This window comes from Neovison vison, chromosome 9 (genome assembly GCF_020171115.1).
Source record: "Neovison vison isolate M4711 chromosome 9, ASM_NN_V1, whole genome shotgun sequence".
NCBI lineage: Eukaryota > Metazoa > Chordata > Mammalia > Carnivora > Mustelidae > Neogale > Neogale vison.
The window spans coordinates 77,694,934-77,713,336 of NC_058099.1; the positions used below are offsets into that span (position 1 = coordinate 77,694,934).

General features: G+C 42.5%; 1 protein-coding gene across 3 annotated transcripts in view; it reads left to right on the forward strand.

The window, feature by feature from the left end:
• Positions 1 to 18,403, forward strand: part of FRMD3 (FERM domain containing 3) — a 318,301-nt gene that overhangs the window by 172,770 nt on the left and 127,128 nt on the right. For all 3 annotated transcript variants that reach the window (XM_044265819.1, XM_044265820.1, XM_044265821.1), the window contains exon 4: positions 15,026 to 15,104. In XM_044265819.1, the coding sequence (XP_044121754.1) occupies positions 15,026 to 15,104 (79 nt within the window). The remainder of the gene's footprint in view (positions 1 to 15,025; positions 15,105 to 18,403) is intronic.

The window sequence follows — 18,403 nt, forward strand, 5'->3', positions numbered from 1 at the left end:
GCGAGTTAATATATACATTCAAATAATTTTCAAATCAAAACATCAGTGAGATTCTTTATGGCATTTAGCAAAATGAGTCTAAGGCTCATGTGCAAAAGAAAATGCTCTAGAATTGCCAGTAGATATGTGAAAAAGAACAATGATAGGGTAGGGTCCTCGTTTTATTAGGTAGCAAATCAAGGCATATGAGCTATAATAATGGAGTCCTCGTGATAGACACATATAGTAATTAAGATACACACAGGAATAGGAAAAGAAACAGAACACAAAGCACCTCCACCTCCAGTTGACTCATTATTTGTGAGAATATGGGTTATGATAAAGATTATATTTCATATCAGAGATAGAAAGATTAAAGTCATGATCTTTTGTATTGCCTTTCCACTTGGAAAAAGAAAAAAAAAAAGCTAAAGACCTACCTCACAGCATATATGTGGTTAATTCCAGATGATTTAAAAAGCCCAATATATTTAATAATCTATAGAAGTTTTAGGTACACATTTAGGACTATTTTTTATAATTATGGAATCAAACAAGGCTTCCTAAGGAAAATATAAACAGAAGTAACAAAGCAAAATACATATTTATGCAACAATTGAACTCAGGTACCAGACTATTTGGTGTGCTCACTGCACAGAGTAGATTTTCAGTCAATATTTGTTGAATGAATGAGTATAAAACAAATTATAAATAAATTAAAACACAAACATCATAAATAATGGAAGAACATTTGGCAAATATGTAACAAGTATTAAATATGCAGAATGTATAAAGTGTGATGGTATAAACCCAAGGCTAAACAACTCAGTAAAAAATGTGAAAAGACCCATAGAAGGAATAAAACTAAATGGCCAGTAAACTCATAAACAGATGCTCAATATCATTAGTGACAAGGAAAATGTAAATTAAAACAAGGTGTTTTTTGTTACACTGAGAAAATGGTTAATGTTGATACTGTGAAACTAACGAGGATGAGAGCAACCGCTCTGGTGAGGTGGCCCGTAAATTGGTAAAGCCATTTGGGAGGGAAATTTGGCCATATTGTTCTAAACTAAAAATGCCTGTGTCCGTTCACATGCTAAGGACAGGTGGTCTGTGCTGGGTGTAATAAGTGAAGAATGGTAACGCAAGGATGATAATTTAACCTTGGGATTCTTTTTAGTTCTTGCATTTTTGTTGAAGTGCTTAGAAAAGTAGCTGGAAGGTAATATAAAAGTTGTATTTAAATGATTTGATTGCATTTTTGTTGAATTGAAATTGAAATTCTCTCTAAAGCTATCAGCCATAGCTCATTTGGATTTATCTTAATTAGTTTTAACTTTTTCCATGTAGGATAACCTACTTTAGATATGAGATTCTCGACTTTTAATTTTGCACTGTGCAACGATATGCTCCATGGGTTAGTTTAGAATGATTTAACAATATTCAACATCAGAATTTATGAGACTAAGTGGTGAATTCAGAGAAAGTGTCTAGGATACTTAAAGTGTACATCAGAAGTATTAGTTTAGATGTGTTTTTTTTTAAAGATTTTATTTATTTATTTGACAGGCAGAGAGGCAGAAGCAGGCTCCCTGCTGAGCAGAGAGCCCGATTTGGGACTCGATCCCAGGACCCTGAGATCATGACCTGAGCCAAAGGCAGAGGCTTAACCCACTGAGCCCCCCAGGTGCCCCTAGATGTGTTTTTAAAAAATGCCTGTGTCTCGATCCAACAAGCTCATCTCTATGATTCTAGTGAAAGTGAAATTTATCCAGGCATAGGTTTATATTATGCAAGGTATATATTACATCATTGCTTATAACACTGAGAATTGGAAGAAATAAAAAGCCTAGAATTCTGGCAAGGTTAAATAAATTATGTGAGATACATACAGTCATTAAAAGGAACAAGGCAGACCTATAGTACTGACACTGAAAGATTTATTAGCTATATCTTGGAGTTAAGAAAGCAAGTAAAACTTCTACATATTGGATGATCCATATATATGAAAATAGATTATTTTAGATGAACATATAAGTGCAGAGAAGGGCTGCAAAGATGTGTACTAACTGGTTACCTCAGGAGAAGAGAGTAGGGTAGAGGGAGGTGAGGACACATGTTATATTTATTATATGATATTGGTTATATTTTATTATATAGTCATATTTTACTCAGGTCTTTCACAATGAGAATATTTTCCTAGATCACTTGGTAATAAAGAGAAAACAAGAAGAAGGAAAACTTTTTTTTTTAAGGTTTTATTTATTTATTCGAGAGAGAGAGAAAGAGAGAGGCAGAGGGAGAAGCAGACTCCCTGCACAGCAGGGAGCCAGATGTGGGACTCGATCCCAGCATCCTGGGATCATGACCTGAGCCGAAGTTAGTCGCTTAACCAACTGATCCAACCAGGCACCCTAGGAAAAAAAAAAGCTTTATGTCAAAATTGAGAAAGAGAAGGAGAGGGAAAGTAGGGAAGAGAGGAAGGGAGAAATCAAAGTGCATTATGCATTCAGAACGTGCTATGAAAATACAGATCTAGATGAAAGAGGACCCACTTGCAGAGAGGTTCTCTGCTCAGTCCTGGCTGGTACCTGATTAGCCCAGCAGGGTAGTTAAGATCACCTTCTTGCTCTACTTATCAGACACTGCTGCTGCCAAGCACCCTGAAGGGACAGGGGTGTTTAAAGACGGCTTCGGCATGCAAATCAGGGCGGAGAGGACCGCCAGCTTCTGCATAATACATGGTGCAACTCAGCTGTGGAGCGCACCGAGTCAAGTTGCTGGCTGGTGTCTGTCGCGCTCCCTCCCTAAAGTTCCAGTGGCTCCGCCTGGAAGCCAGAGGTGACCCATCCTTTTTGTCTCTGATGGTGCTCTCTGTGAAGCTTCATGTTTAGGTGGCATTCCTTCCCTTTCCAGCCCCGCTTGAGGCTCATCTACGGAGCAGTCCCCTTGCTGCTGACTAACTTCATCAGTGGAGAACAGACCTTCTTCCGTAGCCTGCGGAGAGCACACCAGGAGCCTCGCTTCTGCTCTGATGTAAGGAACAGCAGGAAAAAAGCCCTGGGTCCCGTACCCGTTCGCGAGGCTGGTCAGGATGCTGCCTTCCACCGCTTTGGCTCTTCCAAGGACTCTTGTTGCTGAGTGATTAGTTTGCTCAGGGGTGGCCTGAGAACTACCCATGCTGGGGGCTTAAACAGCAGAAATCTGTTCTCTCCCAGTTGTGGAGACTAGAAGTCTGATCTCAAGGTGTCAGCAGGGCCGTGCTCCCCCCCACCCCTCGAAGGCTCTAGCTGAGAATCCGTTGCTGCTTCCAGCTCTTTGGTTGTTGGCTGTCCTTGGTGTTCCTTCCTTGCCCGTAGCTGTGTCTTTCTGATCCCTCTTCATCTTCATGTCACTTTCTTCCTGGGTTTCTCTGTGTCTGTCTCCTTCTCTTATAAAAACACCAATCATAGGCTTTAGGGCTCACCCTAACGCAGTAGGTCTTCAAGTTAATCACATCTGCGAAGACCTTATTTCCAAATAGGGTTACATTCTGATGTTCTAGGTGGGCAGAAACTTCCAGGGAACCATACTCCGCTCACTGCACCAAGTGGCCTCCACTCAGATCTCCTGCTTTGAATATTTCTGTTTATTCGTTCAGTTACCTTCATGCTTTTGCTTTATGGCTCATTCTTTTGCTTTGTGCATGTGTTCTTTTTTTTGGGGGGGGGACTTGATCATATGCTTCTGATAGTAAAGCTTTACACATTTTACTTCTCCAAGCACCCACAGTGATAGTAACCCCATCTCTGCCCTCTTCGGATAGCTTGTCCCATTAGCCTCTTTCATATACTTGTCTCATCCTGTCTCCAGTGTTTAGTTTGGAGAATTTCTTCCCCTGGTCCATGGCTTAGGACAGGGCTATGCATGTAATCAGTTCCCAATCAATGCTTGTGGACTAGAATCAAAATGTTCCTTTTAGGGAGCAGGTAAAAGATGTATAATTGCCATGTTCTTTAAAAACAAATCAATGGGGTGCCTGGGTGGCTCAGTGGGTTAAAGCCTCTGCCTTCGGCTTGGGTCATGATCCCAGGGTCCTGGGATCGAGCCCCGCATTGGGCTCTCTGCTCAGCAGGGAGCCTGCTTCCTCCTCTCTTTCTGCCTGCCTCTTTGCCTACTTGCGATCTCTGTCAAATAAATAAATAAAAATCTTAAAAAAAAATAAATCAAAACACATACCTGACCAAAGCCCATTGCTTAGATCCAGTAACGGTAGGTCCCCAGCTGTTGTGGTTTTAGTTTTGGCTGGTTTCATTCTTCCGAGTTTGCTTCATTCTATTGTTTGTGTCCAGCTTTGGAAGCGCAGCTTCTGTTATTCTAGCAATAGCTCTCTGTAGGTTTGGCAATACATCTCTTTTTCTTCTAGGTACAACTGTTTCATCGAACATTTCTGTGTTTAGAACTTGTATCAGAAAGTCCATGAAGTTCAGGCCTCTAAATGGTTTCCCTATTGCATTCTTTTGTGTGTGTGTTTTTTTCCCCAATATGGAAGAAAAAATGATGGTAACAATGGGTAATGACAAAAAATCCCTGAACTTCATGGGATGCAATTCTAAACGGCATGCACGTTTGATAAACCACCGATTTATCATTTTTACCCTTTTCCTTATGTTATGGTTGGTGGCTATGTTATGGTGGAGACTAGCAGTCCAAACTCAAGGTGTCAGCAGGACTGTGCACCCCACCAAAGGCTCTAGGGGAGAATCCTTTGCTGCTTCCAGCTCTTTGGTTGTTGGCTGTCCTTGGCGTTCCTTCCTTGCCCGTAGCTGTGTCATTCTGATCCCTCTTCATCTTCATGTCCCGTTCTCCCTGGGTTTCTCTGTGTCTCTCTCTTTCTCTTAAAAAGACACCCGTCACAGGCTCTAGGGCTTACCCTAATGCAGTAGGACTTCAAGTTAATCACATCTGCAAAAACCTTATTTCCAAATAGGGTTACATTCCGATGTTCTAGGTGGGCAAAATGATATCATTTTGATTGGGTACAATGGTGGGTTCTTGGACTTCAAGGAGGACCCAGCACTCTTCCTTGTTGGAAGGAATGTGATGGGAATATTGGAAAAAGCAGAAGGAAAAGAGCATCTCCCGTATTTCATGGGGGGTGTCCTTCCAGGGGCTCCCTTCAGGAGCTCTCATGTTGTTTCAGGATGGACCACATGATTCAAAACTACAGGTCATGTTGGTGGTCTAAATGTCTGACTGATAACCCTGATGGGCCAAGAGGTTCCATGCTTGGTGTACGAGCATTGGAAGTGACTCAAACCTGGGTCAAGTGGGTAGTGTTATTCATGTTTCCATTTGTTTGGAAACGCTTTATATTGCCTCATTTTTGGATGCAGTTTTATGGTATAAAGTCTTGGGATGAAGTTACATAAGCAGTTGATTTTGGCTGTGATAATTACCATTTTTACTAGTTGAGTCACCCCTACCAACATGACTCCTGAGGGTGTAGTTAGTTATACGACATCTATAGTAAGCAGGCACCTGGATCTCCTGCCCTCAGTGTCATGAACTTTTGCTAACTTTCTTTTCTTTCTCTTTTTTTGGCTAAGATTCTCAGGTTGTTCTACTGTACACTCAGGAAGCAAAGCGGGAAACCAAAAAAACTCATTATGACTTGCTTTATTGAGATATTTGCTTTATTGTGGTGGTCCAGAACTGAACGCACAGTATCTCTGAGGTCTGCTTGTGCAGGGCTAGGTCAAGTCGAAGGGCTCTCCCTTATCCATGGAAGTTTCTTCTTTGCCCTCCAGAATAGGAACAACTTCAGTGGGTTGAGTACTTAGGTCTCAAGCAGTCGGCTGGGTGTTTTATGTCATTAACTCATTTCATCCTCATCATGGGCTCTTTATCAGGGGTCAGTGAGCGATGGCCCCTGGACCAAAAGCAGCCTGCCTTCTGTTTTTGTATGGCCTGTAGGCTAGAAGTAGGTGTCCTAGTCTTAAAAGGATAGGAGGAAGAAAAAAAAAAGCTAAAGACAAGACTTTGTGAGGTGTGCACATGATATGAAATGAGATTTCAGTGTCTTTTTCTTTTCTTTTTTTTTTTTTTTGAAGATTTTATTTATTTATTTGACAGACAAAGATCACAAATAGGCAGAAAAGCAGGTAGAGAGAGAGGAGGAAGCACCAGACTCCCTGCCAAGCAGAGAGTCCGACTAGGGGCTCGATCCCAAGACCCTGGGATCATGACCTGAGCTGAAGGCAGAGACTTTAACCCACTGAGCCACCCAGGTGCCCTGAGAGTTCAGTGTCCTGTTGGAACACAGCCAGGCCCACTGGTCTCTGTCTTGTCTGTGTTTGCTTTTATACTATACCAGCTAAGTCTAGTAGTTGAGATGGAGACCTTGAGGCCTGCAAAGTCAAAAGCATTTACTATCTGCTCTAGGCGATGGATTCCATTATTATCCCCATTTTACAGAGGAGGAAATGGAAGCTGGGAGACTTCAGTTTGGCCGTAGCAATTTATCCAGATGCTAAACTTGAGGTTAGAAATGTTGGACCTCGAAGTCCTTATTAAAGCTTCTCCTGAACAACACAGGTAGGCAGAGGATTCTGAGAACAAGTGTTCGTGAGACAGCAACTGGGCGATCCAGGATTCCCTATGAAGATCTCAGTGCGTGCGTGTGTGTGGGCGAGCCTGGTGCATGCGTCCAACCCCAGAGAACTGTAACAGGCCGAAGATGAATTAAATACAATGGAAAAAACAAAAAACAAAACCCCAAAAAACAAAACAAAACAAAAACCTCTTTGCTTTGGAAATAGAGGCAACACAGTGCCAGTAGCATCTTGGAGACTGCTGGTTGTCCTTTTAGTAGAAGAGTGACGGCGGGATTATCACTCTTGATGATGATGATAGTAACAGTTGTTGTTGAATGATCATGATCATTTCCAACCAAAAGAGAGCAGTCCTTAAGAGAGCAGTTCTCCGGCTGGCTCGTTAAAACCTATCCCGAGAGTTATAGTTTGTTGAATGAGTGAGTAATGCGCTGCCCTTTTGGTACTCAAGTGTCATTCTGCGCATGTGCGGAGGGTTTGTGCTCCCGAGCGGTTTCGCCTTGGAAGAAGCCGCAGGATGGAAAACCTGAATGTCACTGCATATGGCGCATGCACAACGAAGTGGGGTGTGTCCCTCGGGTCTCACCGTGAAGCCCCCGCCCTCTCCCCAAGACACGGGAGGGACACTCTTCATTTGGTTAGGAATAAAACAAGGTATCAGTCGTGCTGAAGAGGCCAGGAACCCTGATGACTGCTTGGGGCCCTTTGGAAAACAAGGCTCAGATTTGCAGGGCGCCAGAGGCCCTGCCGGCACCAACAGATGCTTTGCCGCGTTTCTCCAGAGTCTTAAAATCTGACAATGGATCATTTTCTCCCCAGTGGACTCCGAGAGGCGGGAGGCACAGGACAGCCGTAGCCCAGGTATAAACGTTGCCCTAACGTCTGTTTGAGGCGCCGGCTCTAAGCTTCAACCGCAGTTTAAAGGCATTTAGGGAGGGGCGCCTGCGGGGCTGAGTTGGTTAAACCTCTGTCTCGGTTAAGGCTCAGGTCATGATCTCTGGTTGGGGATCAAGCCCTGTGGCCCCGAGTTGGGCTCTGCTCTCACAGCGTCAGATAATCCCTCTGCCCCTCCAGCCCTGCTCAGGTGCATGCTCTCTCTCTCTGCCAAATAAACAGAATCTTTTTTTTTTTTTTTTTTAAGATTTTGTTTATTTATTTACAGAGCACAAGTTCGGGAGCAGCAGAGGGAGAGGGAGAAGCTTCCCACTGATCAGGAAGCCTGATATGGGGATTGATCCTAGGACCCTGGGATCATGATCATGACCTGAGCCAAAGGCAGATGGTAAATCAACTGAGCCACCCAGGTGCCCTAAAATCTTAAAAAAAATAAAAATAAAATATAAAGCATTGGTGAGATTTTTTGTAGCTGTCAGCCCGAGTGTATATGATAAAGATCTATGTGTTTACATGTATATCCCTGAAGTTATGTTTTTTGTTTTCCTATAGCTCTATATACAATGATTAGAGGTAGACTGCCTTTTCTGAAAGGCTGCTAAGTGATGTTTCTCTCTCAAACCCTCCCGCACCCGCAAAAAAGCCCCACTCTGTTTGTGTTTTTTATTTTCCGAATATTTGAGGATGGTCATTGGTAAAAAATAGAAAGTTGTGTTCTTTGTTTTCACCCAGGACCCTGCTCAGCAGATCATTGTATGTCCCCAGCCCCATTTCTGGGCAAGATCTCAAAGTGGAGATGAGAAAATCTGTCTCTGCTTTGTAAATGACGGTTCCTCCCCCTGTGTTCTCAGTGTTAACCAGCTATGGAAATGATGATACCCCAGGATCTGTTGATGCAAAAAGGGGGCCACTGAGCTGCCCTGTGGAGAGGCTTGGCCTCCCCAGCCCTCGTGTAGTAGGTAATGGACGTCTGCAAGAGAGGTGCCCTGCTGTTCCCAGCACAGTTACATGCTCTAGGCCTTTTTAAAGTGGACTTTTGCTCTTTTTGCCCTCCCCTGCTCCTCAGTGGTATTCTTGTTCTTAGCACTTAACGTGGCTGAGTAAATGCTTCTCAGCTGAGTTCAATTCAGTCTCCTCCATCTCCTTCTCTTATTCCAGCATGAATAGGATAAACATCCCAGTGAAACGAAAAGTTCGGACTCAGGCCATGTGTACCTGCCAAGAGCCTGTGCAAACACCGGTGGAAGGTAGATGCGGGCCCCTGGTGCTGGCCTTTCTTCCAGAGCAGGAAACAGAATTTAGGTGGCCTGTTCAAGGTCACTGTTGGAAGTCCCCTTCCAAATCTGGGGACTCATCCCCTGGGGGTTTGGGGTTTCCACCCCCCCACCATGTGTCCCTGTCATTGATGGTGAAGCCTTAACACCACAGGAGAAATGGGCTGCAGTGTCTTCCACCATGGGGTGGTCATGCTGCCCAGTCTAGTAAAGACACACAGTGACTATTCCCGATGACACTGTGGTGTAGGGTCCCAGTGCAGGGTGTGGGCTCCGCGCCTGGTGCATCCTTTCCCACAGGTATCTCCTCCGTCATGTTTCCAGCTACTGAGTGTGCACCAAATGGCTGGCACTGACCAGACCAGACCAGAGTAAACTCCTTAAGTAGCTTAAGAACAAGAAGACTTGACGTTGGAGTGGCAGTCCTAGTCTCTTGGAGAAGGGGGTGGGCTCATCTCCACAAGGGGATTTCCCACCTGTCCCAGCCAGGCTGACCCTGGGAAGGCTCCTTTTGTATTTAAATCCAAGTTAGCTTGCCCAGTGCACAGCAAAGCCAATCACGAAGACCTTGAATGTGCAGCAAGGAGGGGCTGATTCAAGCAGCAGCCAAGCAAGGAGACCGTAGGGCAAACTGCAACTTGCCTCCCCAAAGCCAGAGACTCTGGGATCCTTAAGGGCAAAGAAAACCCAAGGATCTGGGGATCGGGGAGAGGAGCTATATGACTTCAGAATCAGAAGGGGAGGGTTGTACTTGTTTTCTGTACCTGTGTGGCCCTTCTGCCTACCTTGTCAGTGGCATCCTTAGTATGAGCCGAGGATCTAGTTTTAGGCCGTTCTATGTCTCAAAACTTCATCCGTTGGACTCACGCTCGTGCTCAGAGAGAAGGTCAGTGGTCCTGAGCCGTTCTGGCCAGTCTCTTAGTGAAACCTTGAGTCTCTGCAAAACAACTAAATCAACGTTTTGTTATTATGGTATCTAGGAATGTCATCTGTGGAAACATGGCTGCAGGCTGTTCCAAGAATAAGGAGATTTGGGTAAAAAGTTACAATAGCACTTAAGAGTCCCATTAACCGTTTGGTTACCTGTTTCGCTTTTTCAGCGGTTATGCAGTTGGTATGGGCACAGGCCCATGCTCCAAAGCTGGACTTTTGACCCCATACCAGTGCCAACACATTTGGGGGTGACTTTTTCCCTATCTTCTTGTTTAATGACTTAAAATTTTAAATTCTATTTTTCCCTCATTTGGTTTTCTAGAAGGCAGTAAAGTGAACTGTACCTCACTGTCATGAATTTGGTTATAGTGGGGAGGAGAAAAGAAAAAAGAGGTGGTTTTTTTTTCACCCCTTAAGTCCTTTCTGCTTTATTCTTGACTGTAGTATTTATGACCTTCTAATGTCCTGTATATTTCATTTATTAACTTTGATTTTATACCTATTTATTCCATTAGAATATGTCTTCCATGAAGACATCATTTTTATCTTCTTTTTTTTTTTTTAAAGATTTTATTTATCCATTTGACAGAGACAGATCACAAGTAGGCAGAGAGGCAGGCAGAGAGAGAGAGGAGGAAGCAGGCTCCCTGCTGAGCAGAGAGCCCGATGCGGGACTCGATCCCAGGACCCTGAGATCATGACCTGAGCCGAAGGCAGCGGCTTAACCCACTGAGCCACCCAGGCGCCCCCATTTTTATCTTTTATAGCTACTTTTATTAGTACATCTAAACTTACAGCTTATATCTCCTAGATACTCAATAAGTATTTGTTGAATTAATTAATAGTCCCTCTAGAAATAGCAATTCTAACAGATTCCAGCGTCCCTGAGTTTGTTCCAGATGTTGAAGGGCAGAAGTTGGAGATATAGGACCAGGGGTTTTCAAAATCTAAATCCTAGGAGTTGCCGTAATCACTCAGACTATGGACCTTCTCGGCCAGTGTTTGGATGGGATGCATGGGATGGCAGGGCATGGCCTTTCTCTTTGACATCTGCCTCAAAGCTTGGGGTTAATCGTTCATTCAGCTAGTTGGAGTCTATCTCTTATCAATAATTAGCTCTGGGGATAAAATGTTGAATGAGATCTATGCTCCATATCCTCATACAACTTGCCATTCCTAACTAGATGAACATTTTTGAGGGGAAATTATTTATCTTTTCAGACTGTTCCAACCCTGTCGAGAAGCATTCCTTAGCTTTACTATTTGCTTTGTAATATAATTTTGCATCCAGAATCTTAAGAGTGTTTCTCAAGAAGGAGCCTACTGCCACACTGGCCTCTTCAGGCTTGGGCATAAAATCATATGCTCCTTTTAATTCTTCTTATATTGGTGACATGGGGTCAATATGAGAGAAAGACACAGTAGGAGTATATATGATGGTAAAAGAAAATGGATAGAAGATTTCAGACTTGAAGTGCCTCTTTCTAAGTTCTTTTTCTGCTGCCTCCTCTCCTCTCTTCTCTGATAATGGGTCTAGCGAGGAGTCTACCCCTAATACTGTGTATTAATTTCTCCCATGATCACACCCTAGAAAAACGGAAAGAGACGTCAGATGCGACTTTCTATGTAACTTAGCAACTGCGTATATGAAAAGGGTTAAGAGCGTTGGTTTATTATAAACTCAGAGTGAATCACACTGAGATGAAGTTCTTGAGGGAGAGCAACAGTTATGTCCAAACTGAGGCTGGCGATGATTCCCTCACCTGAGTGGATGTGGCAACCCCTGGGGCCTTGGACTTGAGGAGACAGAGACCAGAATATACCCAGAATGAGGGTGCTCAAAACTGGTTCATGTGAGGAGCAGTTGACAGGAGGACATTTATTATTATAGAGAAGACTCAGAAGGACTGTAAGTGCTGTTTAAGAGCTTCCTTCAAGTGATGGAAGGGCTTTGCATATGGGAGAAGCATGAGACCATTCTGGAAACTCTGGGCTTAGAACAAGGATGTGTGTGGTTAGAAGGTGGGATTTTCCAAGGCATTTTCCAAGATGGCTGCCCCGGGGAGCTGTCTGTCTCAGCGCCTGATTCTTCAGGCAGAATGGGAGTCCTGACGTGTAGCCAAGGAGCTCAGATACCTCTCGTAGCCAGCCTAGGGCACAGTAAGCAGATATGCTGACCAAGAGGACAAGCAAATGACACCTGTAGTTTGGGACCATCTTCTGTGATCCTTCTTTCCCCAGGTTGCCTTCAATGGGCTTTTATATTTCAGCTCCCTTTGGTTTTTATCTTGTTTTACTACTTAGCAGTTTAATCAAGCATGTAGTTCCCATCAGTGCACAAAATGGTCTTAACCTATTGTGTCAGTTTGGGGAGTGATGATTACATCTGGAAAAGCATATTTTACCAAAAACAGAAAGTTGCCTTTCCGGTGCTCTTTTCAAAAGAGTTTCTGAATTTCAATGTAAGAGAGAAGACAGCATTTAATTACTGCATCCTCACATATGGGATGTATGACAGGCTGTACCAGGTCATGGACAAGAACTGCAATATGCAGAATAATAAGGCCAGGCCCTTCTCATGCCATCAAACAGTAGCACACAAGGTAAACATGAAATGCAAAAGTATCATCATTGTTGCAGGCGATCTTGTTGCTTCAAACATTTTCTTCAGTTGCTTCATGGGTCCCTTACTGGCTAATGCAGCAAGTACTGGCTAGCACAGCAAGTTTTCCAAGTGTATACAACGGTGCAAAAAGCTTCATGCCACCAGGAAGCCACAGCAATCCGGTCCCAAGGATAAGGAAGGAAATGCCACACACGAAGCAGATGATGAACCACTTCAGCCTGGTGTTGAAACAGAGGGAGGCGGCAGCTAGGACACGTGCAGTCAGCCCTGCTTCTCATTGTCCTGGCTGCTCAGGACCCCTCCTCCCTCTCCTGCTGAGCTTCTCCTAGCTCTGTTCCCTGTGCAATGGCGGCCCCGCTCATGAGAACCCCACGCCCTCCATTATTTTTCAGCTCCCTTTACAACATTTGTCCATACCCATTGACCCCAAAACTCAAATATTGGAAGTTTGTATTATAGAAATAAAAAACACAAAAATCACATAAAAAACACATAAATCAAATTGTATTGCAGAAATGTGGAAACAATCTGAATGATAATTAAAAGAAAAGCAGAAGACATTTTGCTGTATCCATAATATAAATTACAATGCAGTTAGTATCGACAATAAGTTAGATCTACGACTATTGTCCCTGAGGGATGAGCAGAATAGAGAGTTAAGCGAGAAAAGCAAGAGAAACATATGTAATGTGATCTCATTTTGTGAGACTCAGTTGTAAAAAAAAATCCCTCATATATGTAATCATATTGGCAAGGATTTGTGTGAGTTTGGCAAAAAGGGTCGAAGAATATTGATGAAGTTGTTGATGGTGGTGGGAGAGTTTGGGGTAAGCTTGGTGGGGACCCAAGGGATGGAGGGACAGGAATAGAGACAAAGTGAAGAAAAGTAAAAGAGGGTGTTTTTTCCATTCATCTGTCTGCCTACCCATCTGCGTCTCCATCTATCCACCTGTTATATGTCCATCCATCTATCCATCTGTCCATCCACTCTTTCCATCTGTCTACTATTATCGATCAATCATCGTCATTGATTGTGCTTAAACATGTATCAATTTTGAAGACTAGTAGAAGAAGAAAAAATTTTCTTATTTTTTCCCATTTTTTGCTCTATTCTTCTCTTATAAAAATAATCTTTCTACTAAGGACAATCCAGAGATTTTGTAATAAAAAACATTAGGTTTAATCCTTTAAAGGTGATGACCTAAACAAATTACAAGAAATCTAGAAAATGTATAAAGAGTAAATATTTTGAGTCAAAACTGAAATTCTAGATGTCATGAAAGATGAATGACTTGAGAATCACTATTTTTTCTTTGTTTTTTTTTTTTGTTGTATAGATGGTGTTTATTTTCTTCTAGTGCTCCAGAAAAATGTTTCCTTAATTCTAGGGAACACAGGGGTGGGTTAGGAGCATCCAACTCAGTTAAAAAATTTCCTAGTTCCTGGTGGAGAAGTAGGGCATTGAATGGAAAGAGTTCTGACATCTGTGTGTGTGGGTGTATGTGTATAATCGGTTTTTCTCTGCTGAGATGGCCAGAAAGATGCTTGTGTTTTCCTGTGATTTGGATGATTTCTTTCAAATTATTTTCGAGAACTGTTTTCCATATTAAATTATGCTCATTATGCATTCATATTTAATGCTGGTAGTTCTTTCCACATAAAGAATTTGTCTACATACAGAATAGCCCCAGGCATTATAGAGATGGCTGGGGATTTAACCCCTCCTTGCTGTGAAAGAGGATTTGGGCAAGTATAGGGTCCTGTTTCATTTAGGCATTTGGACATAGACTTGGAGTTGATCCCAAATAGCTGTACTGAAACAAAGGCAAAACATGAGCAAGTGTCTAAGAGCCATAGAAGTAATAATGCTAACTATTATATTTCTTTCACCTTAAAGTGTTCATTTTATATGCTAATTGAAATTTGAAAGTGTCTTACTACACTTGTGTGCATTTATTAGATCACACTTGGTGCATTTATTAGATCAACATTGTAAGCCAACACTTTCTATAATTAAGGGTATCAGAAGTCCTATAGAAGCCACTTAGGTGGTCCTTCAGTACCAGATATTTAATGCACTTAGAACGTTCTAGAATCATGAACCTCAATTGGGACTTCATTCTGCGCAGTGCCATGTTGATTCATACAAATCAGTGTGTTATAGAAGTGTTTGTTTTCATAGTGAATGCCTCATAGATAATACTCAAATAATACTAAAAATATATACAAAGTAAGATCTGTGCATGGCTGACTCCATTTTTAAAATTGTGATTTCAGTTCAAAAGCACCATTGTTTTGGGAAAACTAGTCATGTGCAGTGACATTTTTCCACCTCACAGTCTGAAAAATATCTCACTAGGGCCCAGACCAGAGCGGGCAATTTATCTGTCACAAACTGGTGGGAAGAATCAGGAGGAAAAAAATGCCGTTTGAAGCTATGACCTGGCGAACATGTGACGTGGAAAGTTGTGCTAACTGACTAGGTTGCCCGTGTCCCGCATTGGCTTTGGGCGTCCTGTCAAGCATTTTCTTTAGTTGTCACTGTGGCTTTGTTTCCTTGGGCATAATAAGTTCTGCTTCTGCCAGAAAAATCCCTTTCTCCCCTGCCCCCAGCCCCCCAAGGCTAGGCTGTAACTTCACCGCTGACTTTCCTGTGTGTTGGAGTCCCTGGTCTTTTGCTGCTTTTCTCATGCCTTTTTTTTTTTTTTTTTATGATGTTTCAGCTCATCCACCATACACCATGTGCTTTAGAGTGAAATTCTACCCACACGAACCCTTGAAGATTAAAGAAGAGCTCACAAGGTATTTTCCATTTGTTTGTATGTTTAACCCGCACCTTTAACCAGCCAGAGTCCTCCCAGGCTAGACGCGCCTCCCGTCTAGCGCAGCACTGTCTCCACGAAGCTGACACCCAGTTTGGTATTTTGGCTTGGAATGTTTCTCTTGCATTTAATTGTCTCGGGGTTTTTCAAACAGTTGTCATTGGGAGTGTAATTAACTGCACACCAAAAAAGCGGTGGTTATAAGGAGGAGGTATTCTCTGAAAACATCTGACAGTGGAGTGCTAAAAATAAACGGAAGACGACTGTCTTTACGATCCGGGTGAATTCATAGCTAGTGCAGCCCCTAGGGACGATCTTTTGGATCTGAGCTGTTCTGGAAGGGAAATGATCACTGGATAGGATGAGCTATTTGTCACCCCGCATTCCTCTTGCAGAATGGCCAACCGTGGGGCTGTTTTCTCTCCACTTGTAAACTCTTCTCAGGCTGACTGGGAATTTTCCAGTTCTCCGCTCTCCTCCCTTCTGACCTTCCTGGGCTGGGGCCATATTCAGTCCTTGTCCTGGGGTTTTGCTTTTTTTTTTTTTTCAGCTTTTTTTTTTTTTCAATTTATTTATTTTCAGAAAAACAGTATTCATTATTTTTTCACCACACCCAGTGCTTTTGAGAACAGTCCCAACTAGTGCAGCTGAGAAGGGTCCCAGGAAGTCGATAGTGCTTAGTTCTTGACGAGACTCTGATTAGGTGACAAAAGTCACTGTACATGATCAGCTCTCAAAAATAATCATCGTAGGTCTGAATGCATCAGAGATGCAAGGGGATGCATTTTGGCTTATTGGATATTTCGCTTTCTCCTTATTCATGAGTCTCCAGTAAAGCTTGACCCCTGTGGCATCGAGGTGGCCTTGTGAGGGAGCAGATGGTGCCCTTCTCTATTGTTAATTTGCACACAGCCATTAGTGAGCTTTGTGCTTGGGGATGGGGGCAGGTGGACACGAGGCACACATAAATAATGGACATTATAAGTGGTGGTGGGCATTTTGCAACTTGACCTGCGTTTTAAAGATATTAAGGTAGAATTCACGGAACCTAATTTCACCACTTCCAAGTGTACAATTCAGTGTTATTAAGAACATTCGCATTGTTGGGTGACCATCACCAGTATCTCATTCCGAAACATGTCCTCATCACCGAAGAGGACCCCCGCACTCATCCATCGGCAGTTGCTACTCACTCTTCTCTCCCCCAGCCCCTGGCAGCCACTCATCCGCTCATTTATTTTGCTGATTCTGGAGATTTCGTGTAAGTGGGATCATGTGATATGTGGCAGGGACTGCATGAAATACAAAAAAAAAAAAAGATGTTTGTCTTGCCCTCTGGGTGCCAATAATGTAATTAGAAAGATTAAATCAAATACTAGTGCTGAGCATTATTTAGTCAGATGTCAAAATGGCTCACTTTTGTCATATATTCTCTTTATAATGTTGTCTAGAGGATAAAAATTGGATATGTGTCAGGATACAAGTTAAGTATGGCTCTTTTGTTGTTGAGAAAAGTCCCATTTGGAAGTAGAAGAATACGAAGTGTTAGTTAATAACTCTGGTCCAGTTCTTCTCAATTGAATTTGCTAACATTTCCCTGCATTTGACTGACTAGCTGAGGTCGGAGGAGTGGAAGGTTGTGAACTTTTTATGTCTCCACAGGAAAGTAAGAGAATCTTCTGTCCTTGCACAGATAGAAATGGACTTTTCTTAGTCCATACAATCCTTAGAATTCAAAACGAATCTAGAAAGAGTGGCCTGCCTCTGGTACTTATGGTTTAAACCCTGACTTGAAATCAGCGAGGGTGAGACAAACCATGAGACACTCTTGACTCTGGGAAATAAACTGAGAATTGGGGAAAAGGAAGTGGGTGGGGGCACGGGGGTCACCGAGTGATGCATATTAAGGAAGGCACCTGATGTGAGGAGCACTGGGTGTTATACACAACTAATAAATCATTGAACACTACATCAAAAACTAATGATGTACTATATTCTGGCTAATTGAATTTATATCTTAAAAAAAGTTGCATTCTAAAAAAACTTCATTTTTCTTTTGATAACTTGTTATTTTGTTGTAAAATTAAAGTTTAAGGAGAATTTGCTGCATGAGAATTTAAGATCACGTTCATGACCATGCTTAGGGGTAAAGAAACGCTGGGGATTAAAGGCAGGTAGGAAATAGTAAAACAACAAATACTCATTAAAGAGGGGTATTTGAGATCACTTTTGTCCTTCATTTATCTCTCCATTTACACAGTCCTCTTATAATCCTTTAGATCTCTAGGGCTTTTGTAAATGCTGCATACAATTGAGTGTAATCAAAATATTTTGGTTTTACTTCTTCTTCTTCTTTTTTTTTTTTTTTTGTAGTGAGAACTGTCTTTAAGTTCGTGTTGGATAGAGAAGCAGTATTTTTTTTTTTAAGATTTTATTTATTTGCTGGAGAAAGAGACAGTGAGGAAGATAATACAAGCAGGGGGAGTGGGAGAGAGAGAAGCAGGCTTCCTGCCGAGCAGGAAGCCATGCAGGGCTTGAGCCCAGGACCCTGGAATCATGATCTGGGCTGAAGGCAGATCACCAGAGCACCCAGAGAAACAGTATTGTTAATAGTGGCCCAAGAATGTATGTCCCAGATCCTCTTGTGCTTTTGTTGCTTAATCTTTTCATACAGGAATGATGCTAAAAGGAGATGCATTATTATTATTTTTGGTGGCTATTATATTAAAAAAACATCTGAGCCTGATGCTATTTCTAAGCTCAGTGGATTTTGTCAAATGCACAGTAATCCATGATTATCTCTAGAGATTGCTGATCCCAAGGACCCAAGCTCCGGTGTTATGAAAGCAGATTTTCTTGCCTCTGGAAGCTTCTGTCAAACTTAATTTCAGAATTCTAAGATCAGAATCCAAACCTCTCATTCATCAGTACATAGCTATTTGAAACTCTTTTTCACTACTCAACTCATCAAAAATGGAAAGGAATGCTTCATGTTCATTGGGTAACACTGAACAAGTAAACAAGAAACTTTGTGGCATTCGGCCTGGAAGTGTGTAGCCTTTAAAAAGGGGAAGATTTGATCCTATTTGTGTGACCTTGGTTATCTGAATGGCTGTGGCCTGAAAGGCTGTGGGCCTCAAAGTCAGGTCTCCAGACCAGCAGGAATAGCACCTGGGAACCTGGCCCCTGTTCTAGACCTGGGACAGGGCTCAGCCATCCGAACTTTCACGAGGCTTTCAGTTAATTTTAGATCATGTCAAAATTTGAGAACTACTCCCA